Raw genomic sequence first — 14,516 nt, 5'->3', positions numbered from 1 at the left:
AAGTCCCAAGATGTGTAAACACACACTGTAAACCAGAATAATTTAGTTCACTATCTTCAGAACAGGTATTTTAAATTTATTTTATCCCCTTCATATCTAACAGGCAGTAATATAAGCATCACTGTAAAGTTTCAATGCCATGACAAACCATGGATAAAATGTATCATTTCTGCTTCCTACAACACCATAATAGGTAAGACTGTCTCTACTGCAATTTCATTACAGAACACGTTTAAGGCTGGCAAAAACAGAACAATTTGTTCCTTGTAGGCATTAAAGACAATTTTGAAGACCTGTTATGTTCCTACAAGCAGAAATGAATACTTTTTCTTAATGCACTACTATGTGCAGGCCATGACCTCAAGAAAACACAGCAAGCTCTCTGGGTCAATCAAGAAAAACTAAACAACCAGAAAAAAACCCAGGACCACAGAGCCACGAGGCAGCAGCAGCAGTAACAAGTGACATTTGTTTGAGTTCTCATCATCCAGAAAGCTTTAACATTACTCTGTTTCCTGTACTGTGAATACATTAGAGGGGACCTGATATAAGTATTCAACATCCTCAAAAAAGACACTGACGAAGTCAACCCAGCAGACTTCATCAGAATGAGCAGAGAACATGTGCAATCTGCATGGAAATGCATTTAAAAACACAAAAACTAGAGACACGTCTTTATATAAAGGGTTGTGACAGTATGGAACAAGCTACACAGCCATGGTGTCCAAGTTAATACTCTAAGTTATACTCTAAAGATACTTCTTTCAAAAAACAGCTAAGATAACACTATCCAAAGGGCTAGTTAGGTAAAATGGCTTTCTAATGGTTCCAAATGTTCTTATTTTCTGCACAGTTTTCAATCTAGTCTCTGATAAAAAAAATATAGTACTCAGGAATACCATTTCCAATCCTTAAATTCTTATCAATTGAATAAATAAAATGCCATAAAAGCTCAGCATTAGTTATTGGTTGGGTAAGACCTCATGGTATTAAGTGGCTGAATTGTAACCAAATTGTAAAATGAACTGCAGAGCACTCCAGACAAAACCTGGAAAACCAAAAACTTGGAGCAATCAGAAAAATGGGGTGAAGTAGCCACCACACTTCAATAATGATGTCATTTCTTTTGTGGCATAGGAAGGGATCAAAGTCTGCTCCAGATGCATCCTGCAGAGTCAAAGTCACTGGGACTAACTCTGTCATTATCTGGCAGATGCTATTTTAAAAACAGTAATGTCTCAGAACATAAAAGATGTTTTGTTTCGATAATTTATCATGTTAGCATTCTCCAGTTTGAGAGCATGTATTAGGAAGATGCATTATTTAAGCCTGAAGAAGATATAGAAGCCCCATGAATATTTGTATGATTCAACATTAACTGCTCATAAACCACTACATGTGCAATCACATCACATCACTGTTTTCAATCCCCTGGGACTGCAAATGGAAAACATTTAAACTAATTTAAATCAGCACAACTTGCTAAATGCAAGAAAAGCATGTTACCACTACCATTTAAAATTAAAAAGATATCAATTACTATATGAAAAAACAGCACATAGTGAATTATTTGGAAATTCAGGAACAACCTATTCTCAGTCTTAATGAGAATTCTCTGAAGTTTCAGTTAATTGTTCCTGAGGATCAGTACATCAAGCCAACACGTCTTCACTCTGGCATCACTGTAAAGAATCCAAGTATCATCCATTGTGCCGCAATAAAAACATTCCAGATGCTCTGTTTTCACTTGCCGCAGCCAGTACTTTGGCCATTTCTGCAACGACGGCCACAAAACCCTGTCACAGACAGCTGTCAAGGCTGGGGCCAATTTCAGTTTTTCAATTCCAATTCCCCCTTTCAAATCAAATCCCAATTCCAATTCGCGTAAAAACAGAAATGAAACTGGGATTTGGTTTGAAAGACGGAAGTGGAAAAAAAAAAACTGGAGATGACCCCAAGAGGTAGGGTGTATGGCGGACAACTCGCACGTCACACCCGCGTCACTTAACATCAGTCATCTCTCCGCTTGGACAAATCTGCTTCAACATCCAGCTGTGGCTCTTCAAACCACTCCTTGACAACTGCTCCACTTTCAGAGCCTGTCCAGGACTCCACTGCCTGTAGTGTTGCCTGGAGGAAAGACTGCGTTAACGTGCAGATATTAAGATAAAGACCAGACAGGAAAACACAAGATTCAGTTGTGCAAACAGCACTAGTTTGCTCAAGAACCACCCAATTCCACTGGTATGATACTCCAGCACAGGGGTTAATGCTCTGTTGTGAGCATAACCTTACTTAGCTAGTGTTTGGATGGAGGAGGTTAGTGTTAGACCATTAATCACTGAGATATCAAATATTAAAATAAGGATTCCCACTCACCTCAACCCAAAATACAACAAAACTAACATTTTTACCACCGTACTTCTGCACCAAAAGAAAACTTATGACCTTCTGCATCGCTATATCTACTCCCTACTTGGGAAGCAAGACCAGGCTTCCTAATTTGTGTGTCCGTCTTCTCTATTTTGTGTTCAGTTTCACAAACAGACCTTTTCATCTCCAAAACCATTTTTAACAGTGTTTGCTTTGGTGCCTGTTAAATGAGGATTTTAAAACTGTACACAAACACGTCACCCTTCAGCTAAATAAGACATCACTCAGCTGTATAATATCCCAATGCCTTATGTGGATATATATTTGAATAAAGTTTTTTTACAGTGTGCATACATCGTAGCTTAAGTGTTTGACTACAGGGGGATAAATGAAAATTAGCCATACAATGTTCTATTTCATTATATACAAGTAGCGTTTGCACAGCACACTACAAATTGCTTCATTTGAATGTCCATTCTTATTTGAACATTCAAATTAAAAATGAAAAATAAGCATCCTTTTCAGTTGAGTATTTATCACAGGATAAGCAATGGTTAAAGATTTACCTAAACCAGCAACAGGTTTAGGAGTCACAGAATTACCGATCATTCTTATCGTCAAAGTAGTGACATGCAATAGTAAAACATATATAAATTATGAAACTGTAACCTAATAACCTTTTTTAAAAAGGGGCATTCATATATCTTAGTGTTTAGTCCTTCAACAATCATAGCTGCAGTCAGATAAATTCCACAACTGAACAATACTACGATTAAGTACACTCAATATTAAGTGCAATGCATAACATATCTTAACCATTAATGAAGAATACATTAGAAGAAGACCTTGAATAACATCTTTCAAGGTTTTAAAGCCATTTAATAGCCTCAGGAAACATAACTCTCTAGTATATATCACTAGTTTAAGCAAACTGGAAGCAAATATATTCAAGAATTACCTTTGAATTTATGGCACTTAATGACTAATGTACTTTAGTGGTCTTAAAACAAACTCTCTGACATCCAAATGTGACAGCCCGGATTCTGACACCATCACCATCAAGTGGGTCTTGTTAGCAATAGGTACCAGTCCATGCACTACTATAAGCAACCATTACAAGATCGGCATTCAAAAATAAATATAAAGGAATGTGTAGCAAGAGAAATCTCCACCACAGCCCCTTCCTAGTTCATGCTGATCTCAATCATTTACTACAACACCACAACCAGACTGTACCTAGTGCTAACATCCACTTTCTTCCAAATAAAAGAGGATATTTAAACCTTAAACCAGCCTCAGTGTTACCATAGTCAGTTGTTAACATAAGTTACAAATGACAATAAAAACAACAGTTTACCTTTAGACTTGTCCGTAGTTGTTTACTTCAAACTACACGGTATGAGGTGTTACATTCCGTGTAAAATACACAACAAGTCCAATATTTGTTTCCGTCACAGGAAACCTACAAGGTAACAGGAGCAACCCGGCTCACCCATGAGAGATGTTCGAAGGTGGCAAATCAATGAACTACCTGAATTAGGTCTCCCTTAAGAAACATTCATGTTTACCTCTGATGAGCACTTTTAGTTCCGGACCATCCTATATTCCAAACCACATGGGTAGAACACAATTCGGCAAGAAGTCGTCAGATACATTGAAACTTTCAGATTTAGGACCACTAAAACGGTAGACCATGTGCCAACTTCAGCTGCCGATTTCTGGGGTTTTTTGCGATTGCCCGACGACGCGGTGTTTATTTCCAGCAATGTTTCAGGTCTACAATTTGGGCTCATGCTTGTGGCTGAACAGACCTTAACATCCAGCCTGGCTACCAATACCCAGCAGGAGGACTTCAGTCCGTGAGGGACGGTCTGAGATCAGACTCGGTCGTGCGGTCCCCCCCAGTGGGTTAGCAGGCGTGCTTGCTTGACCACGGCAGGGAAGCTCAGCCCGAAAGCATGAAGGCGGAACCTCCACGGCCAGCGAGCAGCGAGGTGACCATGACGGACAGACGGGCAGCACTTGATGGAAAGATCACGGCGCACATGCGCACAAGCAGGGGGAGGCATACATCCGCGGGGAGTCGAATTCGATCACAACAGCTGATGTGCTGAAGGGAGGAAAAAAAAACACTACACGAAAAGGCACTTTCACGTACGCTTCTCGGTCATTCTAAGCACTGTAGGGACACTCTGCTTGCCAACCTGAAGGGGTCCTGCGCCGAAAAACTGTAAGAATACAGATGCAGCACGTTACAGCTCGGCAAGCGGCCAGCAGCGCGATCGGGATCCGTGTGAAAGACCACACGATCGCAACACCAAATCGGCTGCCGCTGGCCAGTCAAGCCCAGATGTTACACATCATGGCTGGCCAACGAGACCTTCGACCCGCCGCTTTGGCTGGGCTTCCCACTCGCTGCTGATAGAAGTGTGTCCTGCCGCTGGGAAACGTTAAAGCTGCCTAGGAACCGTGCAGTCAGCCCCGCACGACGTGGTTTGCCGATACCCGTGCCGAGCTGCCCCCCCTCTTACCTCCAGAAAGCCGATGCCAGAGTGATCCTCGGCTACAAACTCCCCCCCACCTCCCGACTCACCTATGTGGGTGTCCTGGCCGTGCGGGCCCGGCAGCTGCAGGCTGATCTGGCGCTCGGGCTGCGGGATGCAGCGCAGGCAGAAGGAGTGCAGACATGGCAGCAGCTTGGGCTCGCAGTCGCGGCTCTGCAGGCTCTGCTTGCACACCGCACAGGTATCCAGCAGGTTGATCGGAGGTGCCGGAGGCGCTGGTGCCGGGGAAGGGGAGGACACCTCCGACGTGGAGGCCGGGGCGGGCTCCTCGGCGTCCCCGGTGTTCTCGGTGTTGCTGTTGGCTGGGCTGCCGCTGCTCTCTCCCCCAGCGTCCCTGCTCGGAGTCGAGCCTAAGTTGTTATTGTCGGGCTGACCCTCTTCCTCGGCACTCGGGACCGGGTCTATGATGACGAGGGCGTCGGTCTCTTTCGCCGCCGGGTTGCTGCCGTCGTCCTCCCCGGAAGGTTCGGGATTGTTGCTTGCGGGGCTCTCAGTCTCCCCTCCGTCTTTGTTTTCCGCCATCTTGCTTCCTCTTTGAACCGTTTGACGCTTCACGCACCAACAAAACGCCGCAAGGCGGGTGTGGTGACGTAGGAGAGAGCCACCCAGGGTCCTATCGCCAGTAAAGTCTCTCTCATTTATTCGTTACCTGTTGCTTTGGACAGAGTGCAAAACTTTATCGTTAAGTATTAAAATGTGAATGTTGGATCTAAGGAGTTTTGGTATGATGTTATACTTTGCAACATATCATATAGAAGAAATGTTTAGATATAGGTATAGTTAATGTTAGTAATATGGGATAGATACCACATTCACGAAACAAAAAATGTATTAATTCCTTGTGTCCAATTTTTAATAGAAGCGTATTCTTTGTGATTTTTTTCTTCACTTATACCTTTGTATATCGGTTCTCCTTTGGTTGTATTAGTTAATGTTCAATAAAAGTATTAAAACAATCAATCTACCCCAGTGGAGTATATGGGGAGCAAGATGATAAATATGTTTCTGTGAGTGTCTGCAGGTTTACTTGCTCTTTAAAGCAGCACCTTAACAGTTGAGAGAAGCTGTAAATTCGGCCCAGTTAAAATAGTGACCTGGGCAGATCAAGGACTAGGATTGGACACCCCTGATTTAGTGGTTTACTGTTGATCTTGAAGTCCATTAGGTTGGTTTTAGGATTTTGTATGTTGGGTATTTTGAGTTCTTAAATCTGGTAACCTCGTAATTGTCTATGTGCAGAAGTAACATTTAAAAAAACGAAAAAAATCAAGAAAAAATATCAGGCATTTTTTAAGGGGAATTCAAATAATGGTGTCTTACATACAGTATACTAAAAAAATAAATATTAAAATACGAGCACGTTCATCAGAGTTCAGATTTAATAATTATTTGCGATTTCATTCCGAAAGATCAGCTCAATGGACAGTTGGTCATGCTTCATTCGCAAATTTGAAAAGCGTTCCATATTTCTAGAAAAGCACATTTTATATACACACTGAAATTAAGTCCCGGATCTGGGCGTCAGCTGAACAATTATTGGCATTATCCACTGAAATGGTGCTCCACCCGGGTGACGCACGGTAGCTATATTACACGGCTGCAGTCCCCACTTACAAACGAGATCAGATGGAGAAGTGAGATGTTATTCACCAGTTGAATCAAGGGGAAATCTAGAGAGACCAGATAGTAGCAGCCCAGAGTGGAATTTACCCAGGGCACGGGGGTTTATACACATGCTCTTTCGAGCACTACCCTGGGATCTTTAATAACAAAATATTCAGGATCTCAATATGACGTCTCATCCAAAGGACAGGACAGCACCTGCTACAGAACAGTTCCAGATCACTATACAGGGACAGCGGTTTGGAAATCCCGATCCTAGTCCTGCGTACCGTATTAACACGCACTGCGTAACCTTTAAAATCAAGCCAGTCAGGCTCACACTGTACGCGTGATGTGCGCAAAAACTCAGCAGTGACTTCTATAGGCCTACTGATCATGCGAACAACTGTCATAACATGACTCCCATATTACTAACAAATTAGTCATGTTTTTCTAGATATTTCCATATTAAAGTAGAGTAATCCCCTACGAGACTTTTCTAAACTTTTTTTTCCAATTTCAGAATTCATTGTTAATTTCCCACTAAAACCCACTATCTTTTTAATCAATATCCGTGTAGCTTTCATGTTACTTATTATTGTCCTACAGATTGGCAGATTTTAAACCTATAAGAGATCAGATAAGATCCCTTTATTAGCCATATACAATTTCTTGCATTAGGAATTTGTCTTTTCGCATACCCCAGCTTGCTCTCCATGAGACACACAGGCACACAGATGGGGAGTGAAGCTTGGGGTCAGAGTGCAGGGTCAACCATTTACACGGTGCCCCTGGAGCAGCTGGGGTTAAGGGCCTTGCTCACGGCTCAGGCCTTGCTAACCTATTTAAGGTAGTTTGTTTAATTTCCTTGCTACAACAAATGCTTCGGTGATAAGCATTCGCTCTTCTGAATTGGGGTACCTGTTTCCAAAAGTCCTTGCAATTTTAAGCCGTTTCTTCTCACAAACATCGTATAACAAAAAATGAAATAAATCTGCTTTGTCTCTTTTTTCTTACCCATAATGACTGTATTCCTGCACACATCTTTAGTTGTGATCTTAGAGGGCTGTGTGACGACGACATAGAGTTCTGACTAACCGTTTGTGCAGAAACTGCATACCTGTATGCAGCTTTCTAAAAGTCTAAAGGACACCCGAAGAAGGCTCCACAGACTAAACATGGTCTCTTTTGCTTCCTAAAAGTCACGGAGACCCCAAATTCAATAGGTGCCACCATGATGAAGTTGCCTTCTATGCCGATAATAGGCACTGAACATACAGCGCACATTCACATCTGTGTGTTAAGAGGCTTTCTGTACCGACAAAAAGTCACAGTACATGGGAGACATGAACAGACAACAAATCAGTTAAAAAAAACATCTACAGTATAAACTCGAAGAAAATAGTGAGGAGCTACTGGCTTCATGCTTTTAAAACAAAGTACTTAACACTGAGAAACAATGTCCCAGGTCTAGAAAAAGGTCCTGAATTAACAGTAGCTGATTTTTTGCCTACATTTTTGTCAGCCAGACCATGCAGCCACATTTAAATGCACTGCATACCCAGCATTGGCTCTGCTTCAGGTAGGAGTAATTTATTGTGTACCAACAGCTTGTTGTACAAGTCTGCACCAAAGTATTTTGATAAATCCCCTAAATTGCTCCTTTAGATCCGGGATTGATAAACATCTGGCAACGTGATTTGATTTATATCTTGCCTTCACACAGTGACCCATAGACCCCTTGGTATCCTTAACCAGCAACATGCAAGACACTAACAAAGGAGAACAGGAATTCTGTTATGAGCGACCATACTGTAGATAATCCCTGGCCTTGGAATTGTAGCCCCTTTTAACCTGCAGTTTCGACAATTTCCAGTTGTAGCATTTAATCAGTTGTTGTTCTCAGGATAAGAAGTGCAATCTGTTGGTTTCTGGGGAATTAAGAAAAGGCCTCCACTCATTTACCACCAGCTCACACCTGTTCCAAATCATTCCAAACTGATGATTTAAGCAAGACCTATAAAGACCTGCTGAAAGGCTAGGGTTACATTCAAGTCAAGTGTCAACAGACCCAAAATGGAATGGAAACCACTAAGGCAAAATCAAAATTAAATGGAAGTGCATTTGTTAGAAAGCACAATTGAACATATAGGGTTGTGGGAGTCTGGAACACATTTCCCACTTACATTATGGAAGGTAATTCTCTGGAATATCTCAAGAAATTACTGGATAAGGTCCATGGATCAAGAAGTTATTATGAACCAAACAGGCGAGACGGGCCCAGTGCTCACCTCTCGTTGATAACCATCCTTATAGCTTTTAACGAAAAGATACAATGCATATTAAATAAATAGAAGATAGAACTTTAAATTTTGACATTTTTATTACAAAGAAATCAACTTCAAAATATGTCTGAGCCAAAAGGTATGAGTATTTAGCTTCAGCGTTGCTTCAGACTCGGAGCTTTATTAGTTAACAAAGAGTTAGTGATATAAACCATCCACTGAAACAAAAAGGATTTGGTCATTTTCAGAACTTGCTACCTATAGTATAAAAAGTGAGAATTCATTTTTCAAACCAAAAACATCATTAAAAAGGGCTGCTGAAGAAGTGAGATTTAAAGGTCTTGTGCAATCATGAGTCAATAAAGTCCACTTCCTATTAGCTTCCAAAGGCTGGCAGGAAAGAAAGGCAACACTCCTGTCTCTGCTCAAGAGAACACAAGCAGTGAACACCAGCAACCCCCCTGTTCAAGTGGCAAACCTGCAGGGTGCAGAGAAAAGACAGTACATAGCCACTTATCTTACAGAGGTGCAGACTATTAAAACATTCAGCTGCTGATTAAACCCATGACACTATTTCAAATTGATTATTGAGTAAATTCACTGAGTAAAAGGTATTACTAAGAAGAGGGCAGTTTGTCAAACATTATACTTAATAAATAGCCGACCTCCTTTGACATCTGGGGTGCAACTACATAGAAAAGCAACTGCCCAAGATAAAGTCCTGTCCAAAGGAGATAATCTTGAAGTGCTGACGCCTTCAGACCATATACTAAAACAAGGTAAGGAGCTCCATGGGGAAAGTGAGAGCACTGTCCAGCTGCTGGAATTCCAGTTTGATTGCTTTGGGATTGCTGTGCACAGTGCTGGCTCCATGACTCAGAAGTCCTGCCGGATGTTCTCCTTGTTCTCCTCTCCCTGCTGCTGCTTCAGCACGTACACCTCGTTCTCCAGTTGGACGATGGCACGCTCAATCTCGTAGTTCTTGCTGACCAGCGACACCCAGCTAAAAAGAGCAAAGGTCCAGATCAGTAAACACGCCTATTCAATATAGTTTGGTTTAATCGGTCTACGTTTTCTTGAATTCAAAGGTTAAGGTTGTTTAAGGCTCCAAAAAAGTAATACTTTTTTTCTGCTTCTGTAAAAATATCCGGCGGCTTTAAGCACTTTGCTGTGTCAGTGACTATGAGGACATTAGCATGGGTACTGACTTGGACTCCAGCTCCCGCAGTTTTGCGCCTCCCGTCAGCTGCTCGTTCTTCCTCTGCCAGTTCAGATCCTGAATCTGCTTCCTGAGATGGGGAGGAAAAATGCAAAATTACATTCAACACAAATCAACACTGCTGAACGATGTTCCCTTTTTGATGGGATGGCACGTAAGAGCAACAAAGTTAGGCTTTTACACTTTGACTTAGACAAGCACCAGATTTCTTAAAACACAATGTAGAAATCACTCTACATTCAACCACCAGAAATGTTTTGATTCAAATCCAGACTAAGCCAAGTTGTGTTTCGGCTCAGTTCCCCTTCACAAGCCCAGGGAGTGAAGAAGTGCTGTCCTGCTCTGCTGTGAACCTCCTTCCTTCCCACATTGGGGACTGGAGGACTCCTGGTGGTCCTCAAAGGCTGAGCTGTTTAAAACCTGAAAATGTTTCAGCCAAAACAGGAAGCTCAACAAGCATTTTCTGCAGTCACAGATGAAAATGGCTATACTGGATGATCTGTTGCTTTGATTACAGAACAGTAACTACAGAAGACAGAACATTGGATCAAATCCAAGTGCCTTATGAAGACCTGAAAAGCAGTTGAAAAGGGATGGGTAACAATCTGTCTGTTACAATTCCTTGAGAAATATCCAAAAGTGAGCTCTGTAATAAAAATGACTTCATATGAAAGCAGCACAAACATGCTTTTAGATACAACTGCTCATCAGGATGGTTACAAGAAAATCTGTGAGTTGTGAGAATGAATTTATAGTATTTCATGCTGCTATCTATTTTTTCCATACTGACATGGTAAGATTTGTTCAAAATGTATCATTTGGACACATGAACAAGCTGTTTTGACTCATTCTTCAGTTTTTTTCCCAAACCATACGATTTAAGTACAATGTTTTGCATTTCATTCCGTTATTCAGTGTTGCCATGGGTAACAATGTTAAATAACCCAACCAGTATAACACTTTTTTTATACTACCACTGAAGGAGACGTCACAGGTGCAACAGGATAAGGAGAGACAATAAAATAAGGGCCTCACCTCAATCTCTGCAGCTCCTTCTGAGACATTTCAATCATGTGCAGCAGGTCTCTGTAAGAAAAAACACATACAAGTGATCAAAAAGGTCACATCACTGGTATGTTGCAGAATGAGAAGAATGAAATGTAAAGTTTGTCTCGTTAGTGCTGGAAAAGGAAGCGAGGATTGAAAGAGAGGATGTGAAAGAGAAAATAAGTGAGGAGGATGTGATAAACTCTACACTCCTCTCTCTCCTGCTCAGGCGTGATAGTCAGTCCCCAGCCTGTTACGCTCTCTACCGCCCTCTTGGATTTAATATACAAAATAGAAGGTTTTACAGCCCTTGTTTCGCATCATCACTCACTCATTGTAGACCTTCCAGGCATTGCTGCCATACTGGGACATGAGCTCCAGGTTCTCGATCCGCACTGCTTGGTGCTCCAGCTGGGCCATTGAGTTATTGACGCAATCCTGCCAGGCTGTGATGTCATTCTTCTGACCCGAAGAGGGAGCGGGCAGCTCGTACCTGTCCAGATCAAACAGGGTCATGGCTTCAGCACAACTGCACTCAAACCCTTGGCCTGATTAGACATTCCCAACAAACCCACAAGCAAGGTAACAGAAATGAAGTATTAGAAATATAAACGGCTTACAGAGGCTGAAAAACAACAAGTGAAAAAGAAAATAAAAATAATTGTGAAACCTCAAACGAAACTCATTTGAGGAGTTTGATACCTTGCGAATATTGCTTAACAGCAAACTATTTTGTTAATGAAGCAAGGAATATAAACAGTGATATCAAGTCATTCGCTACTGATTTAAAGAAACCAATAAAAACTGTAGAAGAGTGGCCTGCCAGTGCACACCTATCCTTACTGCTGACATGTACCAAGGACATGGAGAGGATGTGGGGAAGCCAGTACTGTATACAAACACATTCTGAATTGATGCTCTTCTCCTTACCAGACCATATACAGGGAGCCTGAAGTTTCAATTGAAAAAGCATAAATTCTTATAAAAAAAAAAATTAAAGAGCAAGTTTTCAATGTATAACCAAAACGTTTTCTGCAGGATGACCACAGGGAAAAAAAATCTAAAGCATAGGTGTCCAAATGAAACAGTACCTCTTCATGCTGAGGAGCTCCATAGGCTGTCGGGCTGCTAACCTCTCAAACTCGTTGCGCATTATTTCGGTCTGTTGAGAGAAGAGAATTAGACAATAATTCTCTGCACCAACATGACCATGGCACTGCAGTATTCTTAACCAGGCCAGGCTATTCTTTATCACTTCTGTTTCATGGTGCCTCTTGCATCAAAACAGCCAGAAAACTTATTTCAGAATATACCAGAGAGAAAACAAATAAAGGGCAAAGAGTTTAAATAATGTAACAAAGTGAGAGCTTTAATTGTCATCTAATGCACACTCGATGACAGGGATGAAAGTTGCAAGAGATGTAGCCAACAAAAGCCTTCCCAATATAAAATTCTTGCGACTCTCACAAAACTTTCATCCCATTTTATAACAAATGGGATAGATCTCATTAGACCTTACAACCTTCAGGCAAAGATAACCCAAGAATTTGTTTTTCTTACTACAAGGCAAAGAGATGCAACCTTGGCAGGGAAGAGAATAGCTAATGGAGGTGCTCCACCAAGGGACCATGTAGAACAGTCTTCCCCTTTTCCACTGAGCCCCCAGCAGTCACATTTCAGTTAGTCTGGAGTCAGCAACAACAGCATGCTGGTGTGGGCCTGCAGTGCTCCAGCCTCAACGGGGGTCGTACACTCACCTCAAATGCAGCGAAGTCTGGTGTGGGAAGATAACTCAGGTAATTTTTAGTGGGTCTGTACCTGCGGGTTTCCTCTTCCACCAAAGCAGCGGCCTGAGAAGACAAGATCATTCAGAACAGTCACGCCACTTTCCTTATACCCAACCTTGTCACCAGGACGACGCAGAATGACTCGGCACTACTCCAGGACCATGGAATACAGAACACTCTCTTTATCAGGTAACCCCAAGCATGGCACGACAGAACACAATCATAAGCACACTGTCCTCCAGGCAGCGGCACTTCATCATGTTTTCTCATTTCACATCATGCGTTTCTGCACTGGAACTCAGTATTTCTTCAAGCAGCAAGTTAACAGCCCGTATCACTAATATTATACAACTACACACAACCAATGGAGTGGAGCACATTCCTCTTCACTTTACCTTTGTGCTACTTTTTTATGCCCTAGCCCGCCCTGTCATGGTTCAAAAGCCATGCGACACCACCGAGAACAGCCCATGGAAACTTGATCGAAAGCGTTTTTACATACTAGTCTCACTTGTTGGCTCGGCAACATCGATACCGCAAATTGTAACAGGTAGGGGAAATCAGTAAAGATAAACGGCAACATAATTGAGGAAAATCAGATCAACCTAAATGCCTCCAACTCCCAGAGTGTGCCCCCAGGTGTAAAAGTAATAGAATTTATCTTTTATACTCACTGCAAACTCTCTTGAAAACAATTTGGAAAGCAATTCCAAAGTAATTCTTATCTCCTGTACCATTTCCTCTGCTGGTAATTTTTATCTTCCTTATTTTATTGCTATACTGAACACATTTCTCTCAAAAGATAATAATAAACAAAGAGAAATAAAGAGAGGGTTGTAAAGAAAGTTAAGAGCATCATGGAGTGTGTGACACTACTGTCAATAGCCTATGGACACTTTTTAAAGTATTTTTATATCCTGTCTCACTTGATGAAACGGCATTCACACTCCTCCATCTTGGAGATGCCTCTGCAATAGACCCCCTATGCACTCCCAGACAATAGAAACGTTGTTTCTATTCTTCTATTTCCTAGCATGGAATAAAGCTTTGCTTGTTCTAATGTCAAATAACTCTTTAATCTTGAAACACTTGTCCTGTATTACTTGTTGTTCTGTTTCTGTTGTATTGTTGTGTCGTAAAACAAATGTCGCCCTATACAAATATAACAACAATATAAAGAAAATAGAGCTTGAATGCATGGAAAAAAACAACTTAAGGGAGGGAGTGGCAGGTTTCTGTATGTTCTGGACGAGCACTTGCTAACCATCTATAACTTATAGCATAAGCTCAAACCATTCTTGGAGATGGCACTGGAGACAATGCGTGCCTGCCTCTAACCACGAATGACTGATCGGCTTTCCTCAACTGCTCCAGCAGCTGCTAGAACCAAGTCTTTGAAATTACAATTCAAGCACACAGTTCTTACCGCCTCCCGGACACCAGGAGCATCGTAACCCTGGTCAAAATAAGGTAAAGCGTCCACAAAAACTTCACCGGCCACAGAACTGGTCCCCGCCATGTTGCTTACACACTCATTCAAATACGCATGTGCCCGTCTACGTCATGATGTACTGTTGCACCGCAAAGTATGGAGTATAAGCGCCGGTCAACATTTTGGATAATCCCTAAAATGTGATTC

The 14,516-nt window shown here is 41.8% G+C and overlaps 2 protein-coding genes across 5 annotated transcripts in view; both read right to left on the bottom strand.

Annotated features, from left to right (window-relative positions):
• The window catches only part of trim33 (tripartite motif containing 33), a 51,939-nt gene extending 46,452 nt beyond the window's left edge, over positions 1 to 5,487 (bottom strand). For all 4 annotated transcript variants that reach the window (XM_015342247.2, XM_015342250.2, XM_015342248.2 and 1 more), the window contains exon 1: positions 4,967 to 5,487. In XM_015342247.2, coding sequence (XP_015197733.2) covers positions 4,967 to 5,459 — 493 coding nt within the window. In that variant the 5' untranslated portion in view covers positions 5,460 to 5,487. The remainder of the gene's footprint in view (positions 1 to 4,966) is intronic.
• A 3,416-nt stretch (positions 5,488 to 8,903) lies between these two features.
• On the bottom strand, positions 8,904 to 14,417 carry bcas2 (BCAS2 pre-mRNA processing factor). Its single transcript, XM_006628310.2, has 7 exons — positions 14,304 to 14,417; positions 12,848 to 12,940; positions 12,182 to 12,252; positions 11,422 to 11,583; positions 11,079 to 11,129; positions 10,033 to 10,113; positions 8,904 to 9,827 (listed from the first exon to the last, which is right to left on the bottom strand). Exons 1-7 carry the CDS (start codon positions 14,394 to 14,396, stop codon positions 9,701 to 9,703), a joined length of 678 nt encoding a protein of 225 aa, XP_006628373.1. The 5' UTR covers positions 14,397 to 14,417; the 3' UTR covers positions 8,904 to 9,700.
• Between the last annotated feature and the right edge of the window lie 99 nt (positions 14,418 to 14,516).

This window comes from Lepisosteus oculatus, chromosome 5 (assembly GCF_040954835.1).
Source record: "Lepisosteus oculatus isolate fLepOcu1 chromosome 5, fLepOcu1.hap2, whole genome shotgun sequence".
NCBI lineage: Eukaryota > Metazoa > Chordata > Actinopteri > Semionotiformes > Lepisosteidae > Lepisosteus > Lepisosteus oculatus.
Note: the sequence above shows the minus strand (reverse complement) of the source record. Positions and strands in the feature narration are given on the sequence as shown.

Excerpts from the sequence above, each read along its gene's own strand:
- bcas2 (XM_006628310.2), bottom strand. The coding sequence starts at position 14,396 with ATGGCGGGGACCAGTTCTGTGGCCGGTGAAGTTTTTGTGGACGCTTTA. Across the intron at positions 12,941-14,303 it reads CTCCTGGTGTCCGGGAGGCG|GCCGCTGCTTTGGTGGAAGA; the intron begins GTAAGAACTGTG and ends TTGTCTTCTCAG. Across the intron at positions 11,584-12,181 it reads GAGCTCCTCAGCATGAAGAG|GTACGAGCTGCCCGCTCCCT; the intron begins GTACTGTTTCAT and ends TGATCTGGACAG.